This window comes from Hypomesus nipponensis, chromosome 8 (genome assembly GCF_054491055.1).
Source record: "Hypomesus nipponensis isolate SF chromosome 8, ASM5449105v1, whole genome shotgun sequence".
Classification (NCBI taxonomy): domain Eukaryota; kingdom Metazoa; phylum Chordata; class Actinopteri; order Osmeriformes; family Osmeridae; genus Hypomesus; species Hypomesus nipponensis.
The window spans coordinates 1905094-1930106 of NC_140368.1; the positions used below are offsets into that span (position 1 = coordinate 1905094).

Genomic DNA, 25013 nt, shown 5'->3' on the forward strand with positions numbered 1-25013 from the left:
TGGTTCGCCCCCTGGTGGCTCTGTACATAATTACAGCCAGCATCTACTGAATGTCACGTCAGCGGCTGATGTGGGGATAACCTGATCTACATTGGAGAGCAGACATGTTGCACAATTGATCATTAATTCTAATTCAGTATGCTTACATACATCATAAACTCATCTGAATGAAAATCCTCATCAACTTACCAATTGTCTCACCTCAGATAACTCTTTTTACATTGCTGTTGTCCCTGTTAAACAGAGACACATGTATCAAAATAACTATTAATACCTATAGCAGCTTTACTATAGTTTATCCCCTTTGGCTGTGTTGAGCCATACTTTCACTGGGATATTTTAGGGTCCAGTGAGGAAGACCAGAGCAACATCTACTCACATAAGCGCCCCATTAGTGGTCTAACTCCCACCCTTTCCAGTGACACTTGATCTTATCATTTTCAACCATGTTTACTTGTGATATAATCGAGGCCATGTGCTGCGGACCTGACATCACTGCAAGTGCTACCATCTGCATGTCAACAGAACTACTCGCACAGCATTTACAGGATAAGATACTCCATCTGGAAAAGTTGGGTCTTCAAGCTGAAGTGCAACTGCATGTGCCTTTAGTTGGATCATTGCATTTGAATGGGCTAAACTGTCGACCTACTTAGCCAGTACCTAACTCAGCACCAGCTCTACTCGGCTAGGGAAGTAAGGTCTAATAAACAACACAATCCCCAAACCAGGAAAGTTTATCTTAAGAAACCATTTATTTGAAATTGAATCTTTGGAATGTGGTGATGGCTGTCACTAACTGGTGTTAGACATAAAGGAGACAGAAATTGAGTGAGAGAGAGAGAGAAAGACAGAGTTAGGTGGGTTATTTGGAGATTGGGTGCAAAGGTCAAAGTACAAATGTTAACTTCACTTTATAAGGCTCTGCTGTTTATTTATTTTCCTACAACAGCAAATTACAGAAGCAGTATTGAAAATAAAAGTTTCATTTTTTTGTAAAAAAAATCTGCACAAAATTTGACGGACAGTACAAAATGAAGCAATAATATACCAGATAAATGGGGACATGACTATAGGAAATCTGTATGATTTTTTTTTTTTTCAGTGATGAAAACCTCTCAATATTTATACATTTCAGAATTATGTCACACCATAATCTCAAATTATATAAAGAAAGAAATAAAAGGAACACTGTTTTTTAGTTTAGGATTTTTCAAATTCATTTTTTAGAAATGAATGCTATAAACACATAAAGTTCTTAAATATATTTATCAGTGCAACATTGTTTCCTTTTAGTCTTACGCTACAGTTTCCTTTCCCCTTAGTTTACCCGACAGTGGCTAGTTAACTGTCCTCTAAGCTGTAGGCGCGGTAACACAATAAGCATTGCAGAGTGGTACGTTTGAATCTGAAATGAACAGAAGCCAAGCCGAGAATGTGTTCACCACGACACACAACATAGTAGCACATAGATACAGCACCTCATAGCCTCCCCTTCTAATCACCAGGGCTCTGGCCACCGTGTCGGCGAAACAAAACTAAGTTCTCCGCTGTCAAGTCCTCAGACACCAGAATCCGTGAGTCCGTTCCTCGAAGCTTCTCCAACGGCGTATCTAAAATATCAACAGTCTCAGTAGAGAATCCAAACAGTTCACAAAGAGACACGATAAAGCTCCTCAGCTGAAAAATAGATAAAAAATCCGACCAATAAAATGTTTTCCCAAACAGTCAACCCACTGCCCCCTTCAAGAGTTTTCCCGGGGTTCAGTGTACTGGCCGAGCTCTGCTCACACCATGACCCTCCATGGTCTTAATGTCAGTTGGTTGGTTTTCGGTTGTGGTTGAGTTTCGGTTGACTGTGCTGAGAGCAGATCCTCAAACAGGGGTTGGGGGGGCGGGCGGTGCATGGCCATCCTTTGGTAAAGACACAGGGGGCGGGCGACCTGATTCGGCGCCTTGACATCACCTGACCCCAATGTACCAGCGTCCCTTCTGACATCACAACGTATGGCTGCTACACGTGAGACGCGTTACCATGACTACGCCAGGCCGGACAGAAAATCACATGACAGAACACAGACCTTAGAAAGGTGACCTTCACATGCTTGTTGTGAATGTCTGTCTATCTGTCCTGCTGTTATGAATATGACAAGCACCATCCTTCAGTTAGTGTAGTAACTCCTAGCACAGGCACTCTGTAAGGGGTTAGATGAAAGTGCATTCAAGATACCATGGTTGTTCAGATTATGTTTTAGTTTTTTTTGTCACACAGGCTAACGGACCGGTCCAATGGTCCATGACTAAAGCAAAGCGTGTTTTAGATTTGTTGACGTTTTTTTTTTTTTTGGTATGCTGGCAGACAAACTACCATTCCTTCTCATACAGCCTGCTGCTACTTATATCAACAGAATGGTCAATGGGAGAGATGGTGATAGCTAATGGTCCGGTGACGGGGACTTGGAAAAGGGATGTGATTGAGTCTGTGAACTTGATTGTTGCCACCAGTCCAACACACGCACACACACACTAGTCTAGAATAGAGAAAGGGACACACACACTGTGAGGAGGAAAAGAGACTTTGGACATCTTTCAAGAGACACAATGCAATGGTTTGAAAATCTGTTACCGTAGTCTAGATGATCAATAACGTGTTCACGCGTATTGATTGTAGAGCTATGGATACGAGTACAAAATAAACCGTGAATGCATCTGATGTTTTTATTGTTTGTGTTCTATATGTGTATATGGTTGGTTTATAGCTCCCACTGTTATATTATGAAATGGCTTGTATCTATGGATGGTGTGTGCCATTAACTACAAAGTGGTATGATTTCCTTATCATGTTTTCGCTGCTCCATTGCACAGTTGACCTAAGTCACACTAGAACACGACACCTTTCACTAAACAGTCAGACAGTTGTATTTACAACACACACAACCCATGAACAAAAGGGATACTGCAGCTGTTTTTCTCCTTTTTTTTTTACTTTCTTTCTTAAAAAAAAAAGGGCATTAAAATATATTAAAACTTATATACAGTGTGTAAAGGTCAGTACAGATCAGAGGGTCATTGATTGGATCGTGTTTTGCAAACTCGATAGTGACTGTATTAGTTAGTACCCATGTTAGTACTGAGAACATAAATGATGTCCAAACTCCCAAATCAACAGAGGAGGCCAACAAAGATGTACTAAAGGCACTGTTAGAACCATACACAACCACAGCGCAGGGCCGCGCAGACAGGGCCAGGGGTCAGGGGTCGACACCCTGTCTGCAGAACACGCGCAGCTCAACCAATTAGTCAGATATGGTTCTTTTTGGGGGTTTGATACCTCACCTTCAAACACATCATCAATAGGTTTTTTGAAAATAAAAGATGAAAAATGTTTCCTCCAAGAAACGATAAATACTTTAAACAATAGTAATAAATTGGTCTCAACACCAGCATCCGATTGTAGAAATGAATGAAAATCAAAATAGAAAATTAAAATATAATCTAAATCATCTGTACATAATTTTTTGTTTAATTTCCTGTATTTCATTTTGTACACAGTGTCCCCTACTGGTAGGTTATTCTTACTGCAGCTCCTGAGTAAATCACGGATCAGTCCAAGCCTCCCATTGGTTCCTGAACTTGTCGTCAACCAATGAGACGCTGCTGGCAGTCCCTTTAGCTCGTCCGCTCTCTGAGAGAAGTTCCCTGCCTACAGTCTTGTGCTCGCACGCCCGCTCACACACGCACCTGCCATCCCCTCACGCCTCGGAGTACGAGTTCTGTGAGTTGAGCTTGTCTTTCTTTAGCTTCACGCCGTCCACCAGTTCAAAGTTATAGTTCTCCAGGGCGGAGAGGTTTCTGTCTGAGAGAGCGCCGTGGGAGCAGGCGCAGTAGAGGACCACCCCGCAGATGGCTCCCAGGAACACACCCAGGGCACTCATGGCGATGATGGTGATGAGGATGGGGTCCAGGGTCTTCAGCATGTTGCCGGCTCCGCTGATTTCATTACTCTCCACCACGTCCGGATAATCTGTGATGTCGTCAGCTGGAGAGGGAAAGAGAGGGATGGAGGGAGAGGTCTTTTAATAGCAAAAAAAGGTAGCAAAAGACAAGATAGACGTTCTCAGGAGTCAGTCAATCTCGCCCCCCTAACTAGAGATGAGAGGTGAGGTGAGCTGTGTTTCCTGTGTTCTTCCTTGGGCATTACGTTATTCATCTTGTGTAGCAGGTCGTTGAGTGACTTACGTATTTCATTGAAGCGGTCCTCAGGCAGCATGGGCTCAGTGGGAACATCAGGATCTGATGAAAAAGACGGAAACACAGATATTGAGTCACACGGTCGAAGCCTTCATTCTAAAATAACGGTCGGCCAAAACATTGTGGATGGTACCTAGTATAAAACTAGGTACTTTCAAGAGGGTCTGGCCCTTCTAAGACTGCAGGGTTTGGCCTTCTGTATGATTATTTGATACATGATTTATATATTTTGTAAACCTTCAGAGAATTTTTTTTTCCAAACTTTTTTTTCTTACCTTGAGAAACTTTTTTTTATTAAAAATATTTTTGCAACCTTTGGAAACTATTTTCCAAAAATATTTTTGACTTGGTTGAAAAAGTATATATATAAATAAATAAAAAGTTTCACAAGGTTGTCAACATATTTCAGTTTATTTGACTTTTACCAATCTTTTTAAACATGAGTGGCCTATATACTTCTACTTAAGTGAAGGATGTGTGTAGCCTACTTTGGCCATCCATAGTTTGACATAATTTAACCTTTACCTTTACAGTCCGTCATGCTGATGTCGCTGAGTATTCTGATGTCGTCAACGGCGATGTCGCCCCAGCTTTTCCTTTCGACCAAACCTTCAATCACCACCTGGGACAGAAGATAGTCAGAGAAAAAGAGACGGGGAGAATATCTCCTGTTAGCAACCTACGTCTGTTAGCATTAGCTCGTTATATTTCGCTAGATTAATCGATGGTCCTAACTGAAGTCCTGCGGATTTTTTACCTGATACGGTTTACTGGAATGCGGCACAAGCACCCGCCCTTCACGCCAGCGGTTGCCTTGGTGACCGCTTACGGTCCAGAGTAGGATATCAGCCCAACCTTCATCGGTCTCCTTCCTTTGCTTGACGTGCAGCGTGCCGATGTGAGAGCCGAACATATGGTACCAGAAGGAGACACACAGGTCGGCCTCCTGGTGGTGGCTCACCACCGGACTGACCAACCTGGCGATCTCGTTCTCTTGGGCACCGGTCGCTAGGGTGTAGATGAAGTTACCTGACCCGCCTGAGAGGACACGACACGATCAGAAAACAACTGTCAGGAACGTAGCTATCATTTAGAATTCGTTAGAGCGTGTACTAGTCTACTTTGGAACAATTTTCCGACCAACACAGAATGGGTTTCATTCCGGTTAAACCTAACTTTAAAACATTTAAACATTCAGAGCATTTTGACCGAAAATAAATTGGTTCGGAACCTAAATAGTTGGTTTCAAACTGTGACAACAGTTGGTGCGTAAATAAAACGGACACCTCTTGATGGCTGATCTTATTTAAGGTTCCGCTCAAAACTGGTGTAAACGCGGGCTGGCTCGGTAGTCGCTAAATAGCTCTACTAAGCTTTTCTGTACCTGTGTGATCCATGTTGGGCCCGGTGTTGAGGGTGGGGGTTCCGCTAGACTGTATCTGCCACCTGAAGCCGGTGTCCTCTGACGACCAGCCGCAGAAGGAGGGGTCGCTGGCCCAGCCGAAGTCACACGCAAACCACTGGAACGCTGCAAGGAGCACATGACAGGTCAGAGGTCACACACCTGCTCACGCACAGACACACAGACACACGCCCGCACAGCCAGGGGCGAATCTAGGTTCCCACTTTTGGGGGGGCTAAGCCCCTACATAAAACCTATAACCTATTATTTTTCCTGTGACCCAGCAAAACTAGTGGGTCTGGGGGCATGTTCCTCCAGAATACATAAAAAAAAAATCCTTTAAAATAGTGTCCTCTTGTGGGTTTTTGGAAGAGAAATGAACACATTTTGATTTGAAATGTAATTTTTTTTATTATTATTTTTTGTATAAAAAATGTTTTGTTCAAAATAGGGCTAGATACGCCCATGCGCACAGCTGTTGTGCCATGTGTCGAATCCAAAGGAAGAGCTCACGGAACCGGTTACCAATGGATGCTGTAACTGTCCAGTCAGTACGATTATAAGGGCATCCACTAGATGGCAGCAAAGAACTGTAGAATGGACTATCTGCAAATTCTTAGGGGTAGATCAAGTGGAGGTAAAAAAGAAAGTATGAATCAGAGGAAGAGGAAGGTGACATCTCAACAGCATACTATAATCCCTCCTTGCCAGCCATAGCAGGAAATGGCTCAAATCCAAGCTAATGACATCCTTTTAATAAAGGCCACAAAGCTGACAAAGGAAGGTGTTGAATGACTGTCGAGTGGAGAGATAGCGTGGCGAGAGAGAGAGAGAGCGCCGGCGTGTCCCGCGGAGACGACTGCATTCACAGCGGACCTCTGGGAGGTGGAGTTTTTAATGAGCAGAGCCCGCGACTGGAGAGGCAGATAGGGCTAACAGAAAGGCCTCGCAGTCCGACAACAAAATCCACCGCTGACACGGAGAGAGGCTGAAAGGGCTCGCGGGGATCCGTGTGTGAGAATGAGCCGGCAGGGAGGCCGGTTTTGCTCTTAAATTGGATAAAGAACGACTTCCAGGCAGGCGACACAAGGGAAAGGTATGTTTGGGATGTGAGCTACGTCTACAGGAGTCAGTGTTTGCCTCTGCTGCAGCGGCATTAAGCTAGCTCTCTGAAGGATAAAGAATTGAGCCAATGTTCTCTTTAATAATCTCAGGCTTTTAACTTGTTTCTGCAGGCGGTGAATATATTTATCCATTAAACTCAAAGGATGGAATTCCCGTGTGGAACCGCGTTTTTTAGGCACTTGGCAGCATTTTTCTACGGAAATTCCGTTTCCCAATTAAAAGGGTTTTTGGTTTTTCCATTCTTGGGAGAATTGAAGCGGGGCTTCTGACAAGCTCAGGGAAAGATGAGCAGCCGCTGGAGTCACTGCGCCGTTAGATGAGAGCAGAGGAAACACATTCTTCTCGGTCCTAATGGAAATACTATACCCGCCCACGCAACAGACAAACATTCAAACACACCCAAACACACCAAACACCCCCCTTCCCCCTTCCCCCTCTATCTCTATTGCCTGGAGTTTATCATCCTACCTGGTTTAGTGTCCATCTCCACTGTAGCCTCAGGCAACACCACAGTCCCACCTAACAGAGCAACACAATGTCGTTAGCCTCCAGTTAGCTTAGCATAGGGTTAGAGTTAAGGTTAACCCACCAGGACTACATATTCATGCAAATATGCTAACCGTACAAACACACAAACATTCCTCTCTGTGATACTGATGTCCTCCCTCTTTGTCTACAGTAGCCAGACTAACTACAGCTCCGTGTCATTGGGTAAGCGACTGAGACTGGGTCATGGTGACTCGCCGGAGACTTCTGGGCTAAGGGGACCGTCTGGTGCAGAGGCAGGGTTGGCTCACAGGTTGACAGGTTAGTGGGGAAGGAGGCCAGGCAAGGAGGGGAGAAGAGCAGGACAAGGCTGGTGATAGATGACAGGGATGATGGGCAGCTGGCTGGGAGAGTGGGAGGCTGAGGGGCTGGGAGGCTGAGGGGCTGGGAGGCTGAGGGGCTGGGAGGCTGAGGGGCTGGGAGGCTGAGGGGCTGGGAGGCTGAGGGGCTGGGAGGCTGAGGGGCTGGGAGGCTGAGGGGCTGGGAGGCTGAGGGGCTGGGAGGCTGAGGGGCTGGGAGGCTGAGGGGCTGGGAGGCTGAGGGGCTGGGAGGCTGAGGGGCTGGGAGGCTGAGGGGCTGGGAGGCTGAGGGGCTGGGAGTCTGGGTGACTGTGACGGTCGTGCACTTGGGGATGAGTAAAAATCAAGAAGAGGGTGTGAAGGGGAGGAGGGGCTGCGTGGGGGGGGGGGGCGACAGGGCAGGCAGCAGTCTCACAAGGGCGATCTTAGCACCTGTCACATCGTAGTCATCACCTGTTCCACTGTGGCAGCTGGCCTGGTCGTCGTCACACTCGTCCAATGTGGTGGTGCTGGGGGCCTGCGTGGTCGGAGCTACGGTCGGAACTACGTAGGAGAGAGAGAGAGAAAGAGGGACACATGTTTACTTCTACACAGCTGCAGTGTGGTGGGGTTTTCGTGGTATTGCTCACAAAGATGCAGGACCGGAGTTTACACAAGAAGCCCCTCCCAGTGTCACGGAAAAAACCTGGGGTTTAATCTGGAGAGACTATTAACAGAAATGCTTTTATCGGAGGATGCCGTGGCCGGGGTGTATATATACATGTAGGGCTGGGTCTGGACTGGAGGGAACAGGGCCTGGGCACAGGCAGGCTAGGGATGGAGGGTGGGGATTGGTCGAAGGCTGAACCGTGTGCTGGCCTATCATTACAGCCTGCATGGTGCCTTTGGATGTGGGCACTGCCCCCAATCCACTCCGTGTTACTGTGTGTGTGTGTGTGTGTGTGTTACTGTGTGTGTGTGTGTGTGTGTGTGTGTGTGTGTGCGCGTTTTGACTCAGCGTAATGAACGGGCTTCCCCTGAACAGAGCGAGGGAGTCAGGTAGGGGTGAAAGCGATAAGAAGGAGAGCAATAACTGGAAAATGCTGTGTAAGATTTGTTCTCTCTCGTGTGTGTGTGTGTGTGTGTGTGCGTGCGTCTGTCCCAGATGAAATATGAGGGAGATCAGCCCCTGTCTGGTTTAGAGTGGAGGGGTCAAAGAGAGGGTCAAGGCTGTATCTGGGGACTTGGGAAAGAAATTAGGATTTAGCCTTTTTCACTAGAGCTCAGCTCCCTCTCTGTCTGTCTGTCTCTCTCTCACACACAGACACACAGACACACACACACACACCTATACCTCTGTGGTAAAAACAAGCATAATCATCTGTCTAAAGCTCCCAGTGGGACTCAGGCCCGGCTTGTCGCCTCACAGAAATCCAATATGTAAATCCACTTAGGACTGGACCGCAAGAGCATGTTCTCCCAGCTTAACAGTTTATGCTCAGAATAAGCTTTGAAAGTGTGTGTGTGTGTGTGTTAGAGCGAGTGAGAGAGAGGGATAGCAAGCAAGCAAGAAAGAGAGAGAGAGAGAGAGAGAGAGAGAGAGAGAGAGAGAGAGAGAGAGAGAGAGAGAGAGAGAGAGAGAGAGAGAGAGAGAGAGAGAGAGAGAGAGAGAGAGAGAGAGAGAGAGAGAGAGAGAGAGAGAGAGAGAGAGAGAGAGAGAGAGGAGAAGCCCCTGGACAGCTGCTGCCTCGACAGGGGGGACAAGTCCTCAAACGCATCTTCAATCCCCCACTTGAACTACACACCAGGCTCGCACGTAGCTGACTGTCAACACTTGGATGATTAAAGATGGCGAAACAGTGTGTGTAGTGTGCGTCTGTGTCTGTGTGTGTGTGTGTCTCTCTGATCTTGTGCGTGTGTTTGAGGCCTACCTTCGATCTCACAGCCCAGGAGCTCCAGTCGCAGGCCCATCCCAGCGGGGGTGGCCCTGTCTGGGTACACTCTGATGAAGCGGGTCAGCAAAGGCTCCACGGTCCTCAGCTCTGGGGTGTCGTAGTTCAGATTCCCCTCAAAGACCTAGCCCGGAGAGAGGGAGGAGGGGACGAAGACAAACACAGAGAAAAGGGGAGATACAAAGCACAATATTACTGATAATGTCAGAGCGCTGACTGATATCTCTGTGGAAACAGAGCTACCCTCAGGCAAGCTTATTCCCGGCTTTTGAAAGCAAACCCTGGGCTGAGGAGAAGAGATGGAGGGAGGGAGACACTGGAAGATTACCAGATTTCTCTGGCTGACATCTAAAGCATTGGATGGACTGCCAACACTATTGCCAACATCACAAGGCCCAGTGACGACAACATCAGCAGGAGAGCCCGGTCTCTCTCTCTCTTTCTCTCTCTCTGTCTGTTATCGAAGGGACAGCGAATGAACGGATCCTTCTTCAGTAGGAAGAGAGGCAAAGGAGAAGAGAACGAGAGAGGGAGAGGAGGAGGAGGGAGAGAAGGAGAGGGGTCTGATGGAGGAGGATTAATGGCTGTTAACAGGGGAAAGTGTCTCCTCTGCCTTTGATGCAGGGAGGTTCTTAGCGAGGAGGGAGAGGAGGAGGGAGAGGAGGAGGGAGAGAAGGAGGGAGAGAAGGAGGGAGAGGAGGAGGGAGAGAAGGAGGGAAAGAGGAGGGAGAGAAGGAGGGAGAGAAGGAGGGAGAGGAGGAGGGAGAGAAGGAGGGAAAGAGGAGGGAGAGAAGGAGGGAGAAGAGGAGGGAGAGGAGGAGGGAAAGAGGAGGTTAAGTAGGATGGGAAGACATCGAGCCTCTCACTCTGTCATAAATCAAGTATCAGACCATCTGGAATAGATTTATTCCTTGTCATACGGCCTTGTAATTGGGGACAGGCTGTTGTGGCACTTCTTTGAGGTGTGTGCGAGTGTGCGTGTACGTGTGTGAGTGTGCGTGTACGTGTGCGTGTGAGTGCGAGCATGTGATACAGTCAGTACAGAGCGATGCTGACAGATACATCTGGGGTCACTTCAGTCTCACAGCATCTCTTTTCTCCAGCTCCCTCTCCCCTCTCCTCTCTCTAATCTCTCCATCTCTTTTTCTCTCTCTTGAAGAGGGTGCAATTCCACAGATAGACATTGTGAACCAACGGAATACAAAGTGGGATAGCTGGAGAGGGAATAGGGTGTGTGTGTGTGTGTGTGTGTGGACTAGGAAGGACTCAGAGAGGCATTACGAGATGCTTATCCTAATGTGGTTTTAAGTACTGCTGAAATGAAGTCTGAGTGATTCCGCTGCCAAGGACAGGTCCAAATGAATGATTCAACACTAACACAGAGGACCGGAGTGAAAATCGACTGACGGATTATCATAATACACCAAATTATGACACTGCGAATGTTTCTCAACCAAATTTTCGACGGAATAACATTCTTATCCCCCTCCCCACCTACCCCCCCCCCCCCTTCCTCACCTTCGCCTTGTTGCCGTTGGCGTCCAGCACCATCTTCCAATCGGATCCGTTGTTGCTGTGTCCCAGTCTGAACTTCTTCATGAAGACCTTGTTCTCTCGGTGTTTCCCTCCCTGGATGACGAGGCCTCGCACCAGCTTCTCCTCCCCCAGGTCCACCTGCAGCCACTCGGAGGTGAAGGGCTGGGGCTGGGGCAGCAAGGACCAGCCGGAGCGGCTGGTCAACAGACGGGCGTTCTCAGACACCCAGCTCCGGTCCGTGTGGGAGGAGACTGTGATCTGAGGGTCTGTGATCAGGCCGGAGACCATGCCCAACATCCCCGAACACGGGAACTCTGAGCAGGGAGAGAGAGGGGGGTCCTGGGTTAGCTGGTTGAGTTCAGTGAGCTGCTGGGAATGAAGTTTGGCAGCAAGAGAGAGACACTGGAGATCCTGAATCATTTGTAATGCCAAACAGGGACAGAACCTTTGATTTCAACCTGACTTGTACAGCGTTCGAGTGGGAGGGAAGAAGGGGGGTGAAAGATTTTGAAAGGAGAGGAACTAGATAAGGGCTGACTGTGAACCAGAGTGATGAAGGGCGTGCGAGAATGAATGAGTAACAAATCCCTCCTGTCTCTCACTCTCTCTCCCTGAAGCCTCCTCTCTCCTAACCTCTTGCATGCTAATTCCTGCGCCTGAAGCAATTGTCTCCAGGCAGCCAATTAAAAGCCTTCCCTCCGTTGGTGTTTCTACCTCTTGCATTCTGGGAGTAATTGTCTTTCATCCCTCAGCCTTCCACCCCCTCCTTTCCCCCCCTTCACCCCTCTCTCTTCTTCTCTCTGTTCTTCTTCTCTCTTCTTCAGCTTTGTGTTCTGTGCATCCCTTTCATCCTCCACGGACGCTTCTTTCCTAACCCCTGAGTGCCTTTCTCATCCCACCTCTGGTTTTTCGTTTCACGTTTCCTCCGTATCATCCTCCCTTTCCTCATCTGTGGGAGGACTCCCACGGTTCCGGCTCCCTTCTCCCCCCTCCAGACCCTTCTCCCCCCTCCAGACCCTCCTCCCCCCTCCAGACCCTTCTCCCCCCTGCCACTCCACCCTTTCAAGCCGCCTCACTGTTCCAGAGTGTCTTTGAGACAGCGTGGCATTGCTCCTGTAGGGACGAAATCTCAGACACCAGACCCAGCCGTCTCTCTGCCCGTGTCCTGGCTAAACCTCTTCCTCCTTAGCTTAATCAAAAGAGCGAGAGTCTGCCAGCAGCCTGCAGTAGGCAGACTTATCATCTTCACTGTCTGGTCCCGCTGCGGGGATAAAGGCCTGACCGGAGAGTTACTGGAACCTTCTGCGGCTGTATAGTGCGCCGTTACACACCAAGAGGACAAGGGCTCATTTGTTTCTTTCACTCTTTCTTTTTCCTTCCTCGTTTTCTTTTTATTTCTCCCTTTCTCTCTCTCTCTCTCTCTCTCTCTCTCTCTCTCTCTCTCTCTCTCACACTCCCCCCCCCTCTCTCTCTGCCTCTCTTTCCCTCTCTCTCTTTCCCTCTCTCTCTCCCTCAGGGAGAGAATGTAGAGGATAAGGACTGAGTCCAGACCAAATCCCTGAGGCACAGAGTCATCCAGATCAGAGCTCCGTGGACGATTCTCCCAGAAGCCCGCCCCTCCTCTCTGTTAGAGGGTCTCTCCTCTGCCTTTAGTCCTCTGCCAAGGGGCTCTCTGTGTGAGAGGGAAGAGCGACATAGAGTCCTCCAGAGAAAGAGGGAGAGAGAGAGAAGGAGAGAGAGACTGACTTTGAAGCAGATAGGCATGTAAGAAGTTGGGGTTTGTTTTTTTCGACTCCGGGTGAACTCCCGGGGTCATGTGGGAGCGTTAACGGGCTTCAGCTGTGATCAGAGAAGAGGTAGGAAGGGCACGCAAGCGGGGACACACCCAACAGACTGCTCGAAAGAGCGCGTGTGTGCAGGGTGGTGTGACACCACTTAAAGCGGCACTGGCTGGCTTTGGGTGGAGACTCCACACACACACACACACACACATGTTTATTTACCAACAGCAGGACAGAAGTTCATGATGAAAGGCGGTCTATCTGTGTATATGAGTCCAGCACGCACAGGAACACATGTGGCCTGACCAGATAATGATTATGTACCAGAAGACACCGGCTGCTGAACTTAGGAGCTATTTTCTCCCTTGTACACACACACAAACACACGCAAACACACACTCTTCAGACCCTCTGTCCCAGCTGGCAGCGGCATCAGTGGCGCTCGCCGCAGGCTGATGATGTCACGGGGGGGGGTTCCCGCGGCACGCCGCCGTTGTCGTGTGTCTGAGCTGTGGTGTTCCGCCCCCTCCGCCCCTCCTCGTGTGCCACAAGCACACTCACACACACGTATGTTCAGACGTGCATGGGTCACACACACACACACACACACACAATGCAGGTCTAAGTACAGATGACGAGTTGTAACATCCTGTACATGCAGATAAAGAAATCCAGACACAGGCAGAAAAACAAAGACACACACATGAAACAGTCTCCCACACACATGAAGGCGTGTTGACAGAAAGTCGCGGTCTCAGACACAATCAAAGTCTACAGGCTGGATGTGAGCCAGCGTACCCAGGGAGCCGTATGGAGATGAGTGTGAGGCCAGCAGGGGGCCTGCAATAGGAGTGGGATGGGGGGGGCATTGTGTGTGTGTGGAAGGAGATTGTGTACGTGTGTGTGTGTGTGTGTGTGTGTGTGCCTCCAGCCTCAGCTCGGTCTGCTGTTGATGTCATCCATATTGAATGAAGTACATCCAAACATCAGGTAACATAAATAGATAATTCCCTTCATAATGCAGCAGGGAGAAAGAGAGGGAACAGAAAAGGAACATAGAGAGAGGGAGAGAGAGTGATAAGGTAGACGTGAGAGAAAAATAAAAGAGAAAGAGAGAGGGATGTTGTGTGAAGGCGTGTGATCTCCATGGTGCTTACCTGATATCTTGCACCCGTATACCTCAAAGCGCAGCGCAATGCCCGTTTCCCAGGTAACGGGTCGAATCCGCACGTAACGAGTCAGTGTGGGTTTCGGTAGCATCGTCTTGGCAACGTCCACGAAGTTGCTGTTTCCTTGGAAAACCTGGGATGAAGATGAAAGATCGTAGGTTATTCACAAAGTCTGCTGGGCTGAGCCCTCCAGACAGGCCTCTGAGGCCTGGGGCTTGCCTACCACAGTGCCCCAGAAATAGAGAGCCAAGGCTGGGCCTTGTCCAGGTCAGTCCCTTTCCATTGAGAATCAACTCATCCAAGTTATCTGTGAAGTTGTGGGGAAGTTGTGCTGTATCTGTGGAGCTCAGGCAGCTGTGGACAGGGTCTCTGTCCTGGCCTCGAGTGCTCTGCTACTGGACACCTTTTAGTGAAAGCCTGGGATGGAGGGAAGACAGAAGGGCTGGCAGAGCAAACATGGGCTGAGTGTTGGCGGTAAGATGCCAGAAAACAACCAACCATTAGTCTGCACTGTCCAGGAGCCTGACTGCCCCCCCCCACCTCCATCCATCTCTCTCTCTCTGTCTCTCTCCCTCCCTCTCTCCTTCTCTCTCCCTCTCTCTGGCTCTCTCTCTCCCTCCCTCTCTCCTTCTCTCTCCCTCTCTCTGTCTCTCTCTCCCTGGTCCGTGGTTATCAGATGGCCTGGTGAGAGAGGGACAGACCAGTAGCAACAAAGTCATCCGCCGGCAGCCATCCCCTCTCTCAGATGTCACGGGCGAAGCTCCCCTGCTCTCTGCGGCGAGCGTTCACTATTAAAAGGCTTTCTTCCCGCCGTGCGCTAAGGCAGAAAACTGCAAGCTCAGCATTTAAGCAAATGGGCCCACTCCTCAAAAAAGCACTTTAAAGCCGGGAAAAACAGAGACACGGCTTTCTGCCGCACCTTTAAGCCACAAGCTGCAGAGACTGTGTTCTTAAGAGAAGCCGTAAAAAAAAGAGATTGGGCCTGGGGGGCCTGGGGAGGGGTGAGAAACACACCAAAGTATAAAAGTGGCTTGTTTGGTGGCTGCCTCAGTGAAAAGGTTCTGTCCCCGACGGGTCTTCACAAGAATGCACAAACACACGTGTACACGCCACACACCACGCTGTGGGCTGCTGAAACATCACACCACGCTGTGGGTTGCTGAAACATCATCGGGCCAAACAAGGGGTCTCTCTCACCTCTCAGGCACCCCCTTGAGAGAGGGGGAGAGAGAGGGGGAGAGAGAGGGGGAGAGAGAGGGGGAGAGAGAGGGGGAGAGAGAGGGGGAGAGAGAGGGGGAGAGAGGGTGGAGGGGAGGGGGAGAGAGGGGGGAGAGAGGGTGGAGGGGAGGTGGAGAGAGGGGGAGAGAGGGGGGAGAGAGGGTGGAGGGGAGGGGGAGAGAGGGTGGAGAGAGGGGGCAGAGAGGGGGGAGAGGGGGAGAGAGGGGGAGAGAGGGGGAGAGAGGGGGAGAGAGGGGGCTGTAGGAGTGTGCTAGCTAACACACAGATGGAACCAGCCTGGTGTGTCAGGGGAAGGGTGATCAGTGATCGATCGTTAGGCTGTCAGGCAAACGTAACCTCCCCCCACCGCACCCCGCAAAACACACACACACACACTGCTCAAAAAACACACCCTCTCCCATTTCCTCTCCTCGTCTTCCCTCCCTCACTCTTGTTTATCAAGTCTTTTGTTAACCCCTCCATCTTGAGGCAGACCGGTCGGGCCCCCACACAACCACAAGCAGTGACATCACCCGTCCCCTAGACGACGGCCTGCGACTGCTACTGAAGTTCAGCTTTACGACGCGCTGTAAAGACAGCTTGTGGGTACATTACCATACCCAACTAAGTGCGTAATTGCATGTTGGGAAACAAAGTGTACAGTACACAGTGTGTGGGGCAATCCCCTTTTGTTGAGCTCAAAGAGAATATGGAGGGAGTCATTATTCAAGTCAGCTGGATGAGCAACAGTGAGATGACAGGGACATCCCTAAAAGCAGTCTGTTGGGTTGAGCTCAATGACACAGCAAACTGCTGTGGAGCCCACCGAGGGTCAAATCTGGGTCCAAAAGATGTTTCCCTGCTCCAACTCACATGATTCAAATGAATGGGTTATCAAGGCGGATACAACCGCTCGTTTGAATCAAGTGTGCTGGAGCAGGGAAACATCTAAACCCACATGGCAGAGGACCCTGAAGACCAGGGCTGGACCCCCCTGCGCTCGGTGGTAAACCAGGACGTAGTGACGGAGCTGGGAGAGCAGCAGTCTCGGTACCTTCTGCTTGGAGCCCTCCTTCAGAGTGATCCAGTCCTCCCCGTTTGAACTGACGTCCACCTTGTAGGACCTGACCCAGTAGATCCTCTTGGTCTCCTGGGAGACGGCCCCCTGCGTTCCGATGGCCGACACGAACCTCAGGAAGCCCAGGTCCACCTGGAGGAGAGACAGGAAGCACCAGCCTTTAGCACCCCAGGGGGAATCAAACCAACAACCTCATATCCTAGTTCCAAATGTAATTATTTTTATGCCAAGTTTCCTTCCTTTTTTTGCTAAAGTGTCCTTGAGTGCCTTGAAAAGCACCTATGAATAAAATATATTATTATTATTATACTACTATGTGTGACAGAGACAATGCAGACCTGTGTTCACAACTCTTACTAAGATATTGTTCATTAATTGACCATTAGTTCAGTTTGATCAAATATTCCCTCTAGGTGGGAGGCTAAAAGTGACGGTGTATTAAATATATACTGGAAACTCATCTGACAATGACTGAGATTTAATAACACATAATATTAGTCTTAATGAAAAGGACGCTATGACTTCATTTCCTGAGATGAGAGATAAGAACTTATTGGATAAAAGTGAATCTTGAATAGAACAAGCCACAGCTGCATAATCAAAGCAAAAAAATAAAATAATAATAATCTCTGACAGATATTGATTGAATTTCAAATATGCAGTTCTTTAAAATATGAATGCTTCATCAAGTAATCATGAACTGTAGAAACGTTACTGGTAATGATTATATTTTCACGAGCAGCCTGCCAGGGCATGAGGCTACGGGGCTGTTGTGTTGGTCGAACTGGCAGAGACAGAGAGAGAGACACACAGAGAGAGAGAGGGAGACAGAGAGAGAGACACAGAGAGAGAAAGAGAGAGAGACAGAGAGAGAGACAGAGAGAGAGGCAGAGAGAGAGAGAGAGAGAGAGAGAGAGAGAGAGAGAGACAGAGAGAGGGAGACAGAGAGAGAGGGAGACAGAGAGAGAAACACAGAGAGAGAGAGACATAGAGAGAGAGACAGAGAGAGAGAGACATGGAGAGAGACATAGAGAGTTAGAGAGAGAGATAGAGAGAGAGGGAGAGAGAGACATATATATATAGAGAGAGAGAGACATAGAGAGAGAGAGAGAGAGAGAGAGAGAGAGAGAGAGAGAGAGAGAGAGAGAGAGAGAGAGAGAGAGAGAGAGAGAGAGAGAGACTGCACACTGTACTACTGAGATCCGGAGGGTGTTTCTGCATTAGAGAACTCTGCTTTATATCTCAACTGTGGACTATCAAGCCTGCTCCCCACCATGAGCAAGTCTGTCAGGAAGAGAGGCGTGCACACACACACACACACACACACGTTTCTCCATGCTTGTTTGTGCTGGAGTTACGGTTGAGGACCACAGCAGATTCCTCTCCTCAGACTTCTTCACAGATATAATAAATGAGATATATTTTCCTGCTCGCTAGGGGAAACAAGCAGCCTTTTTGCTCCAGTACATTTGCCACAATGCTATGTGGAGTCCACTTAACCCCTCCATCCCATCCTCTCTCATCCCCAGTGATGGAGATAAGACAAGCTGGTAGAGGAGGGGAGAGGAATGGTCTCCTGGGATCACACTATAGAAGTCAAGCTGGTGTTTAACAATCTCCTCCATCACCCCCCTTCTACCTCCCTCTTCCAGTCCTCCTCCTCCACCCATTCCTCTCCCCCCAGTCCTCCTCCCTCCCACTCCAACATGCAGCCCTGACGCTAATGAGGAGTAATGTGTGTGCGTGCTGACTCCAGGGGCGGTGAGCACCACAGTCAGGAGGACCAGGCGTTGGAGGGACCAGGCTGCTCTCCGCATGGCGATGAGAGCGGGGCTTTGATGTTGAGACGGGCTTGGGGTCTGATGGATGGTGACCGAGGCCTCAAGCAGAGGACTGATTTGGAGAGAACGATGTGTGTGTGTGTGTGCGCGCGTTTGATGTGTGTGTGAGTGAAAGCCATGGAGATCAGCTCGAAACCACACTTGATCAAGAACGTTCCAGCATGAATGTTAAATACATACAGAGAGAAGTAGAGGGAAAGAGAGAGAGAGAGAGAGAGAGAGAGAGAGAGAGAGAGAGAGAGAGAGAGAGAGAGAGAGAGGGAATTAGAGAGAGAGGGAATTAGAGAGAGAGATCCTTGATTTCCTGCCAGTACTTACCATACTTATTGACTCTGAGCAGGGATCAACAGGAGAGAAATGTGAATATGTATCAGAGTGAATAGACAGGCGGCAGTGTTGTGATTCCTGTATTCAAACACACTTCCTTTCCCAAAGACAAAAACAGATGGTACCGGTGAATGATCGCCTCTGTGTGTTTTTTTTTTTTCTTGCTCTGAGAATTTGGAGAGGAAGGAGGGATGAAAATAAAAGAGGGCGAAAGACAGAATACTTTTGTTCCTGGCTGAGAAGCTCAAGGGAGCTTAACGCGTAAGGCCCACATTTCTTTAGCGCTGGCAAACAGACACAGAATCAAATCCCCTGTTCCAGAATCTTCCATCTTTAATAACAGAGGGAAGGAGAATTCCTCATCACTAGCTTTGGGTTAGAATGTGGCACTGCAGATGCACTGGAATATATTAGCCAGGGCAGGTTCTCATCCTCATCATCCCCCTTCAAACAGGAAGAACGTGAGCCCTGACTTCCTGCCAACCTGGACCAATGACAGAGTGGTTTACTAAAGGCCGAGTCGAATGGAAGGACTTGGCATTGAGACGGTGCTACTGATTGGACCTCATTAGCAGTAATGGAATTAAGGAACCGCGAGAGTGAGATCACTGAGTGGCCTAATTGAGAACACTTGTAAATGCTCGCGCGCTGTCCCTCCTCTTGTGTCATTGGCTGAGCTGTGGCTCGCTGTGTCATTAAAAAGGTTGAGTTGATGAGACAGTCAAGAGAGCAACCACTTGATCACAGTCTCCTCTACCTTCACACAACACAGTGTGACAGCTCCGGGACAGACGCACCCAGTCACTGTCTGTGCAGCCTGTTTGACGCGTGGCCTTGTGTGGTGGGATGTGGAGAGGAGAGTGAGAGAGGGTGAGAGAGCAGTGGCTTGAGAGGAGAAATAAGGAGAGAAAGAAAAGACTGGATCCATTTCAAAGACAAGGCCCTGATAATAGCAGGGCCTTGCTAATGAGGAAGGCCATGATTTATTAATGTGCGCTTGTTTCAGTCCAGCGCAGGCAGGGGAAGAGCAGCGCTAACAGGCCTGGGTGACGGGGGTCAGGGGGAACAGACAAGCCAGACACACAGCCCCGTTTGCAGCGCAGCGACGAGAGACGAAACAAACAGACAGGATCCCTGATCACAGCTGGGGCCTGAAGACAGAGGGAGGGAGCACACTGCGTAGGCCTCATCTTCTAGAAGACTCCTCGACCAGACCTGCTCAGCTCAACAGCTCCAGACTAATCATAACGTTGGCAGCTGATAAATGATTTGTCATCGCTCTCTTAGCGAATTGGCCCAAAGCGTGAGTCAAGCTTAATGGATGATGTAATGGTTGTGTAAGAGGGTGTAAAACTCTGTTCTCCGTGCGTGGAATATGTATGTGGAGTCTATGCTGACAGGACAAAACCAGATTTTTTTCCCTTTTTTTTTCCCCTTTCAAAATATGGTGGTATTTTATGAGTTGGTGTTTGGAGCAAAGCCCACTCGCAGACAAATGGCCCAATGCAATCTGGTCTGGGAGTGTAACTCACACCCACGGACGACACAGACCGACACAGACCATCCCCATGAACTGCCACGTCGAAAGATATCCGACCTTTCTGTAACTCTCATCTCCTCGTGTGAGGGTCCTTACTCTGTCTCTGTCTCTGGGGTTTCCTCTGGTTCAGATGGTGTCATCATGTTGTGTGTTGACACTTAAGTGTGTGTCTATGTGCCCAATCCACATATGCATGTGTGTGTGTCTGTGTGCTGTTTATTCTTATCTGGCTGTGTGTTTTACAGACTACAGCATACCGAGAGCACAGTCATTACGCTGACAAATAGAAGCAGAAAGGCAGAAACAGAGAGCCTTGCTCAGACTTGAAGTTCTGCCCCCACAGTGAGACTGGTGTAAAATTAGATTAACACAGAGAGTTTCACCACATGAGAGCTTTACTTTTTTGTGTGTGTGCATGCCTGTGTGTGTGTGTGTGTGTGTGCGTGCCTGTGTGTGTATGTGCCTGTGTGTGTGTGCCGTGTGTGTGTGTGCGCACATGTACACATGACACGATGGACATGGACATAGTTTTATTACTTATTAAAGACAACTGAATTCTGTATGTGTCCAATTAACTGAATGAGGGGCATTGTGGGTGTTCCTGACTAGTCATCGCTCTGTGGTTACTGTCTGGGGGAAGGGGTGGGGGAGGGGGGGGGTTCTGAGGGGAGGGGGGGTTTCTGAGGGGAGGGGGGAGGGTTCAAAAGCTAGGCCTCACTGTTTGACTCCATCATAATTGAGCGTGTGGGAGCACAGCACAAATCCAATCTATGGGTGACTTTATAAAAACGAAAGTTTTTTTTTAACCAGTTTCCCTGGCAGTGGGGAGGTAAAGCTCTCCATATGTGTGTGTGTGTGTGTTTGAGTGTGTGTGTGTTTGAGTGTGTGTGTGTGTTTGAGTGTGTGTGTGTGTGTGTGTGTGTGTGTGTGTTTGAGTGTGTGTGTGTTTGAGTGTGTGTGTGTGTGTGTGTGTGTTTGAGTGTGTGTGTGTGTGTGTGTGTGTTTGAGTGTCTGTGTGTGTGTGTGTGTGTGTGTGTGTGTGTGTGTGTGTGTGTGTGGGCTGGATGTAGAGAGCGAGCTCCAGGGGAATGATGGGTCCCTCAGTCTCTCCCAGCAGAAACTGAAAACAAAAACAGCAGAGCGAGTTGATTGCAGATGAGCAGAGGCAGCCTGGAACCTGGTCTTTCCAACCCCAGCTGGTCTCCTCAGACCAAACATGGTCACCTTCCAGAAACAACCTCTGAGTTCTCCTCCCCAGAGACACTGGTGGAGGTCTGGAAAGACTGAAACGGCATTCCACCGCGTTCAAACCAACACACGGGCAAGATGTGTGTTGTCATCTTGCTCTGACCCGTTAATCCTGTCAATTCAAATGAGCCATATGGACCCCAGATGGGGTCGGGGGGGTCGGGGGGTTGGGGCGCTGGGGGTTGTGTTTCTGGACAAGGACAGGGCCTGGTACTGGGAGGGGGGGGGGTCTGTTTGGCTGGGGGCACACAATGCTCCTGTCTGGCCCTCCATCCCAGACAGACCCAAAGCAGGGCAGACCTGCTCAACTCTCAGGGGGCGGAGCTGGTAGTCATCCATCAGACAGCACCTGCCTCCACCCCTCTCACCTCCAGCACCTGGGTGGCGGTCGGAGGTTTCTAAATAAATTCCATTAGCCTAAAGTGTAATTAATTCCCCTTTTGTGGAAATGGTATTAGCAGCTGCAGTTAAAGCAGAGAAGGGCCTGGACAGTGTCCATTCATCACACCACTCACCTGACAGAATTACGGTATTTTTAGCCCTGGACGCATCTTTGTGCTCTTAAATTATGCACGTCTTCCTGAACCCCGATCATCTATTTTCCTGACAGTGAGAAGGAGGGATAAAGGGATGGAGGCATGAAGAGTTAGAGGTATAGAGGGGTAGAGAGATGAAGAGTTAGAGGGATAGAGAGATAGAGAGATGAAGAGTTAGAGGGATAGAGGGGTAGAGAGATGAAGAGTTAGTGGGATAGAGGGGTAGAGAGATGAAGAGTTAGAGGGATAGAGGGGTAGAGAGATGAAGAGTTAGAGGGATAGAGGGGTAGAGAGATGAAGAGTTAGAGGTACAGAGGGGTAGAAGGATGGAGGGATGGAGAAGAAGGTTATGTGGCTGGTGAGATACTGCACAGCTATGACTGACCAGACACAGGAAGTTGTGACTGAGGATTCCAGAGGGCGGAAGTCTGACAAGGTTTCGGACACACAGCTGTTCAGGACACATCACAGGCTTTTTATAGGCCTTCCTTTCTCCTGACTCACACTGAGGCATGTTTGTTCACGCACACACACACACACACACGCACACACGCACACACGCACACACACACACACACACACGCACACACACACACACTCTCCAGTCCCTGACACCATCATTGCCACGTTAGTGACTAATGTAGCGTGACGTTTAGGAAATCGAACACCCGAGTGCAGGAGACAATAGAGGCTGACCTGAGTCAGGCGAACCAGCTGCAGAGCAGGGCTGTGTGTTCCCTCAACAGGAAGCAGAGGAGAGCGGCGCTCACACACATCCAGTCAGGGGGCTTACGGCCTCAGTCCTGGGACTGTGGCGAGTCCAAACAATGCTAGCTGTGTTCAGCCTCGTCCTGTCGCCAACTCAGTTCATGCACTCATGGGTGAGAATCTGTCTGGCACTGTGGGGAATTTTGACAGTTTTCTATGTTGAACCCAACATAGGTTTGGTTGACACTGTCAGACTAACAATGTAATGTATTTATTTAGTAGTTGCTTTTATCCATAACCACACACAGAGGGGGGATTTGAACCTGCAACCTCTTGAACTAACCTTAACCCCATCACCTGTCCCAGAAAACAAGCCAGTGCTTTAATGAGTAATGTCGCGACAGCAGACCTCTTTCAAAGTCAGACCCTGACTTCATCTACACAAAGTCGAAGGCTGCTGTTAATTATTCAACTCTATTTTCATGAGTCATCTTTTGGCACCTTGGAGGCTCTGAGATGAGACACTTATTCTAAGAAACAAAGAAGGGAGCGGGAGATAGAGATAGACATAGGGAGGAGGGAGGAGGGAAATAGAGAGAGGGAGAGGGAGGAGGGAGGGGGAAGGGAGAGAGAGAGAGAGAGAGGGAGAGGGAGAGGGAGAGGGAGAGGGAGAGGGAGAGGGAGAGGGAGAGGGAGAGGGAGCGGGAAGGGAGAGAGAGATAGGGAGAGGGAGGAGGGAGGGGGAAGGGAGAGAGAGATATGGAGAGGGAGGAAGGAGGGGGAAGGGAGATAGAGATAGGGAGAGGGAGGAGGGAGCGGGAGATAGAGAGAGGAAGAGGGAGGAGGGAGGGAGAGAGAGAGAGGGAGAGGGAGGAGGGAGGGGGAAGGGAGATAGAGAGAGGGAGAGGGAGGAGGGAGGGAGAGGGATAGAAAACGAGGGTGGGAGAGAGATGTAGCAAAGGCGAGAGAGAGGGAGAGATGAGAGAGAGAGAGATAAAGAGAGAGAGAGAGAGAGAGAGAGAGAGAGAGAGAGAGAGAGAGAGAGAGAGAGAGAGAGACAGAGAGAGAGGGAGAGAGAGAGAGAGAGAGAGAGAGAGAGAGAGAGAGGGAGAGAGTGGAAGGGAGAAAGAGATAAAGAGAGAGAGGGGAGAACAGTCAATAGAGAGATGTTGTACAGACTCGGGCCTCCTACTGACCGTGGTTAATTGAAAGCAGATCGGAGGTGGCGAGGTGCAGGAAACAGGACACGGCTGAGAGCGTTGTTTTAGAAGCGATGGTGGCCGTGTTGGGCAGCGCAGATAAAAGAAGACGAGCGGGAGAAACGATATTATGAAGGAAGTCGCAATTACAGCAAATTTGCTGGAATGTAATATGTTTTCTTTGTGAAGCGGCCAATGGATTCCTGGTTGTGTTCTGTGGGGTGGAGGAAGGGTGGAGGAAGGGTGGAGGAAGGGCATTGTGCTTCCCCTTGGGTCCGAACTGCTCCTGTTCTACATCACCGCTTCCTCTTCATCGGACTATCTGCCTTGTGTGTCGCAAGACGAACCTTAACAGCTGGCCTCACTGTGCACAAATACCATGAATATGGAACCTAAGCCACAAGCCACGTGAATATAAGCTCACGAGGAGGAAAAACTCAAAGTCAAACCTGAGTCTGCTCATTGACGAGACACCGTGAAGAACGATCATGAGATGCTCGATAGACAGGCTTTCAGGTATCGACAGTCGACTCTTTCCGAGGGCGATGTATTATTCATGGAGTGCAGAGCGTTTCAGGTGATCAATGGTGGCTGTCTGAGACATCAGGTCCACCTTCCCGATCCTGTCTTGCTTTTATCGCATCTCTCAGGCCTCCGAAGAGAGACACATGGGTACACACACACACATTCTGTAGACACACACCCATATTCGTTCTGTAAACACACACGAACATTTGTTCTGTACACAAACGCACACTAAAATCACTCGCAAACAACGATGTGCACACACACATTCCTCAGCACATGTGTGTCTCAGGGGGGTCAGTAATCTTCCCTGTGAGGGTCCTGGAGGGAGGAGGAGGAGAGGGGGGAGGAGAGGGTGGAGGACAGGGGAGCTGGGAGGATGTTTTCAGGTCGTGGCGTGTCGTGCGAAAACACAGTGCCTCCGGCCGTGTCTCCAGGTTGGTAAATGTGTTAGTGGGTAAGTGTGTACAGATGCAGATATTTCCTCCGGAGTGTCACGCCTTGTACAGACCTTCCTATTGGAACCGCGCTCAGTCCATAAATACTCATTTCTGGGCTAACTGTCGAGGTGTATTCCTCTGCGAGCTCCTACATCTATCATCTCGGCAGCAACCTGCTGCATAGATCTGTCTGCTCTGCTCATCGCCCCTCACCGCTCCTCTCTCTCTCTCTCTCTCTCTCTCTCTCTCTCTCTCTCTCTCTCTCTCTCTCTCTCTCTCTCCTCTCCCTCTGTCTCTCTCTCTCTGTCTCTCC

General features: G+C 49.3%; 1 protein-coding gene across 2 annotated transcripts in view; it reads right to left on the minus strand.

Moving 5' to 3' along the window:
* Window positions 1–2965: 2965 nt before the first annotated feature.
* The window catches only part of nrp1a (neuropilin 1a), a 63510-nt gene continuing 41462 nt past the window's right edge, over window positions 2966–25013 (minus strand). Inside the window, exons 8-18 of one of the 2 annotated variants that reach the window (XM_084702757.1) lie at window positions 16313–16468; window positions 14029–14173; window positions 11073–11404; window positions 9534–9678; window positions 8056–8166; window positions 7247–7297; window positions 5636–5779; window positions 5009–5289; window positions 4777–4873; window positions 4240–4293; window positions 2966–4039 (exon numbers count right to left, since the gene is read on the minus strand). In XM_084702757.1, the coding sequence (XP_084558883.1) occupies window positions 3753–4039; window positions 4240–4293; window positions 4777–4873; window positions 5009–5289; window positions 5636–5779; window positions 7247–7297; window positions 8056–8166; window positions 9534–9678; window positions 11073–11404; window positions 14029–14173; window positions 16313–16468 (1803 nt within the window). In that variant the 3' untranslated portion in view covers window positions 2966–3752. The remainder of the gene's footprint in view (window positions 4040–4239; window positions 4294–4776; window positions 4874–5008; window positions 5290–5635; window positions 5780–7246; window positions 7298–8055; window positions 8167–9533; window positions 9679–11072; window positions 11405–14028; window positions 14174–16312; window positions 16469–25013) is intronic. The other variant, XM_084702758.1, reaches the window with a different exon arrangement.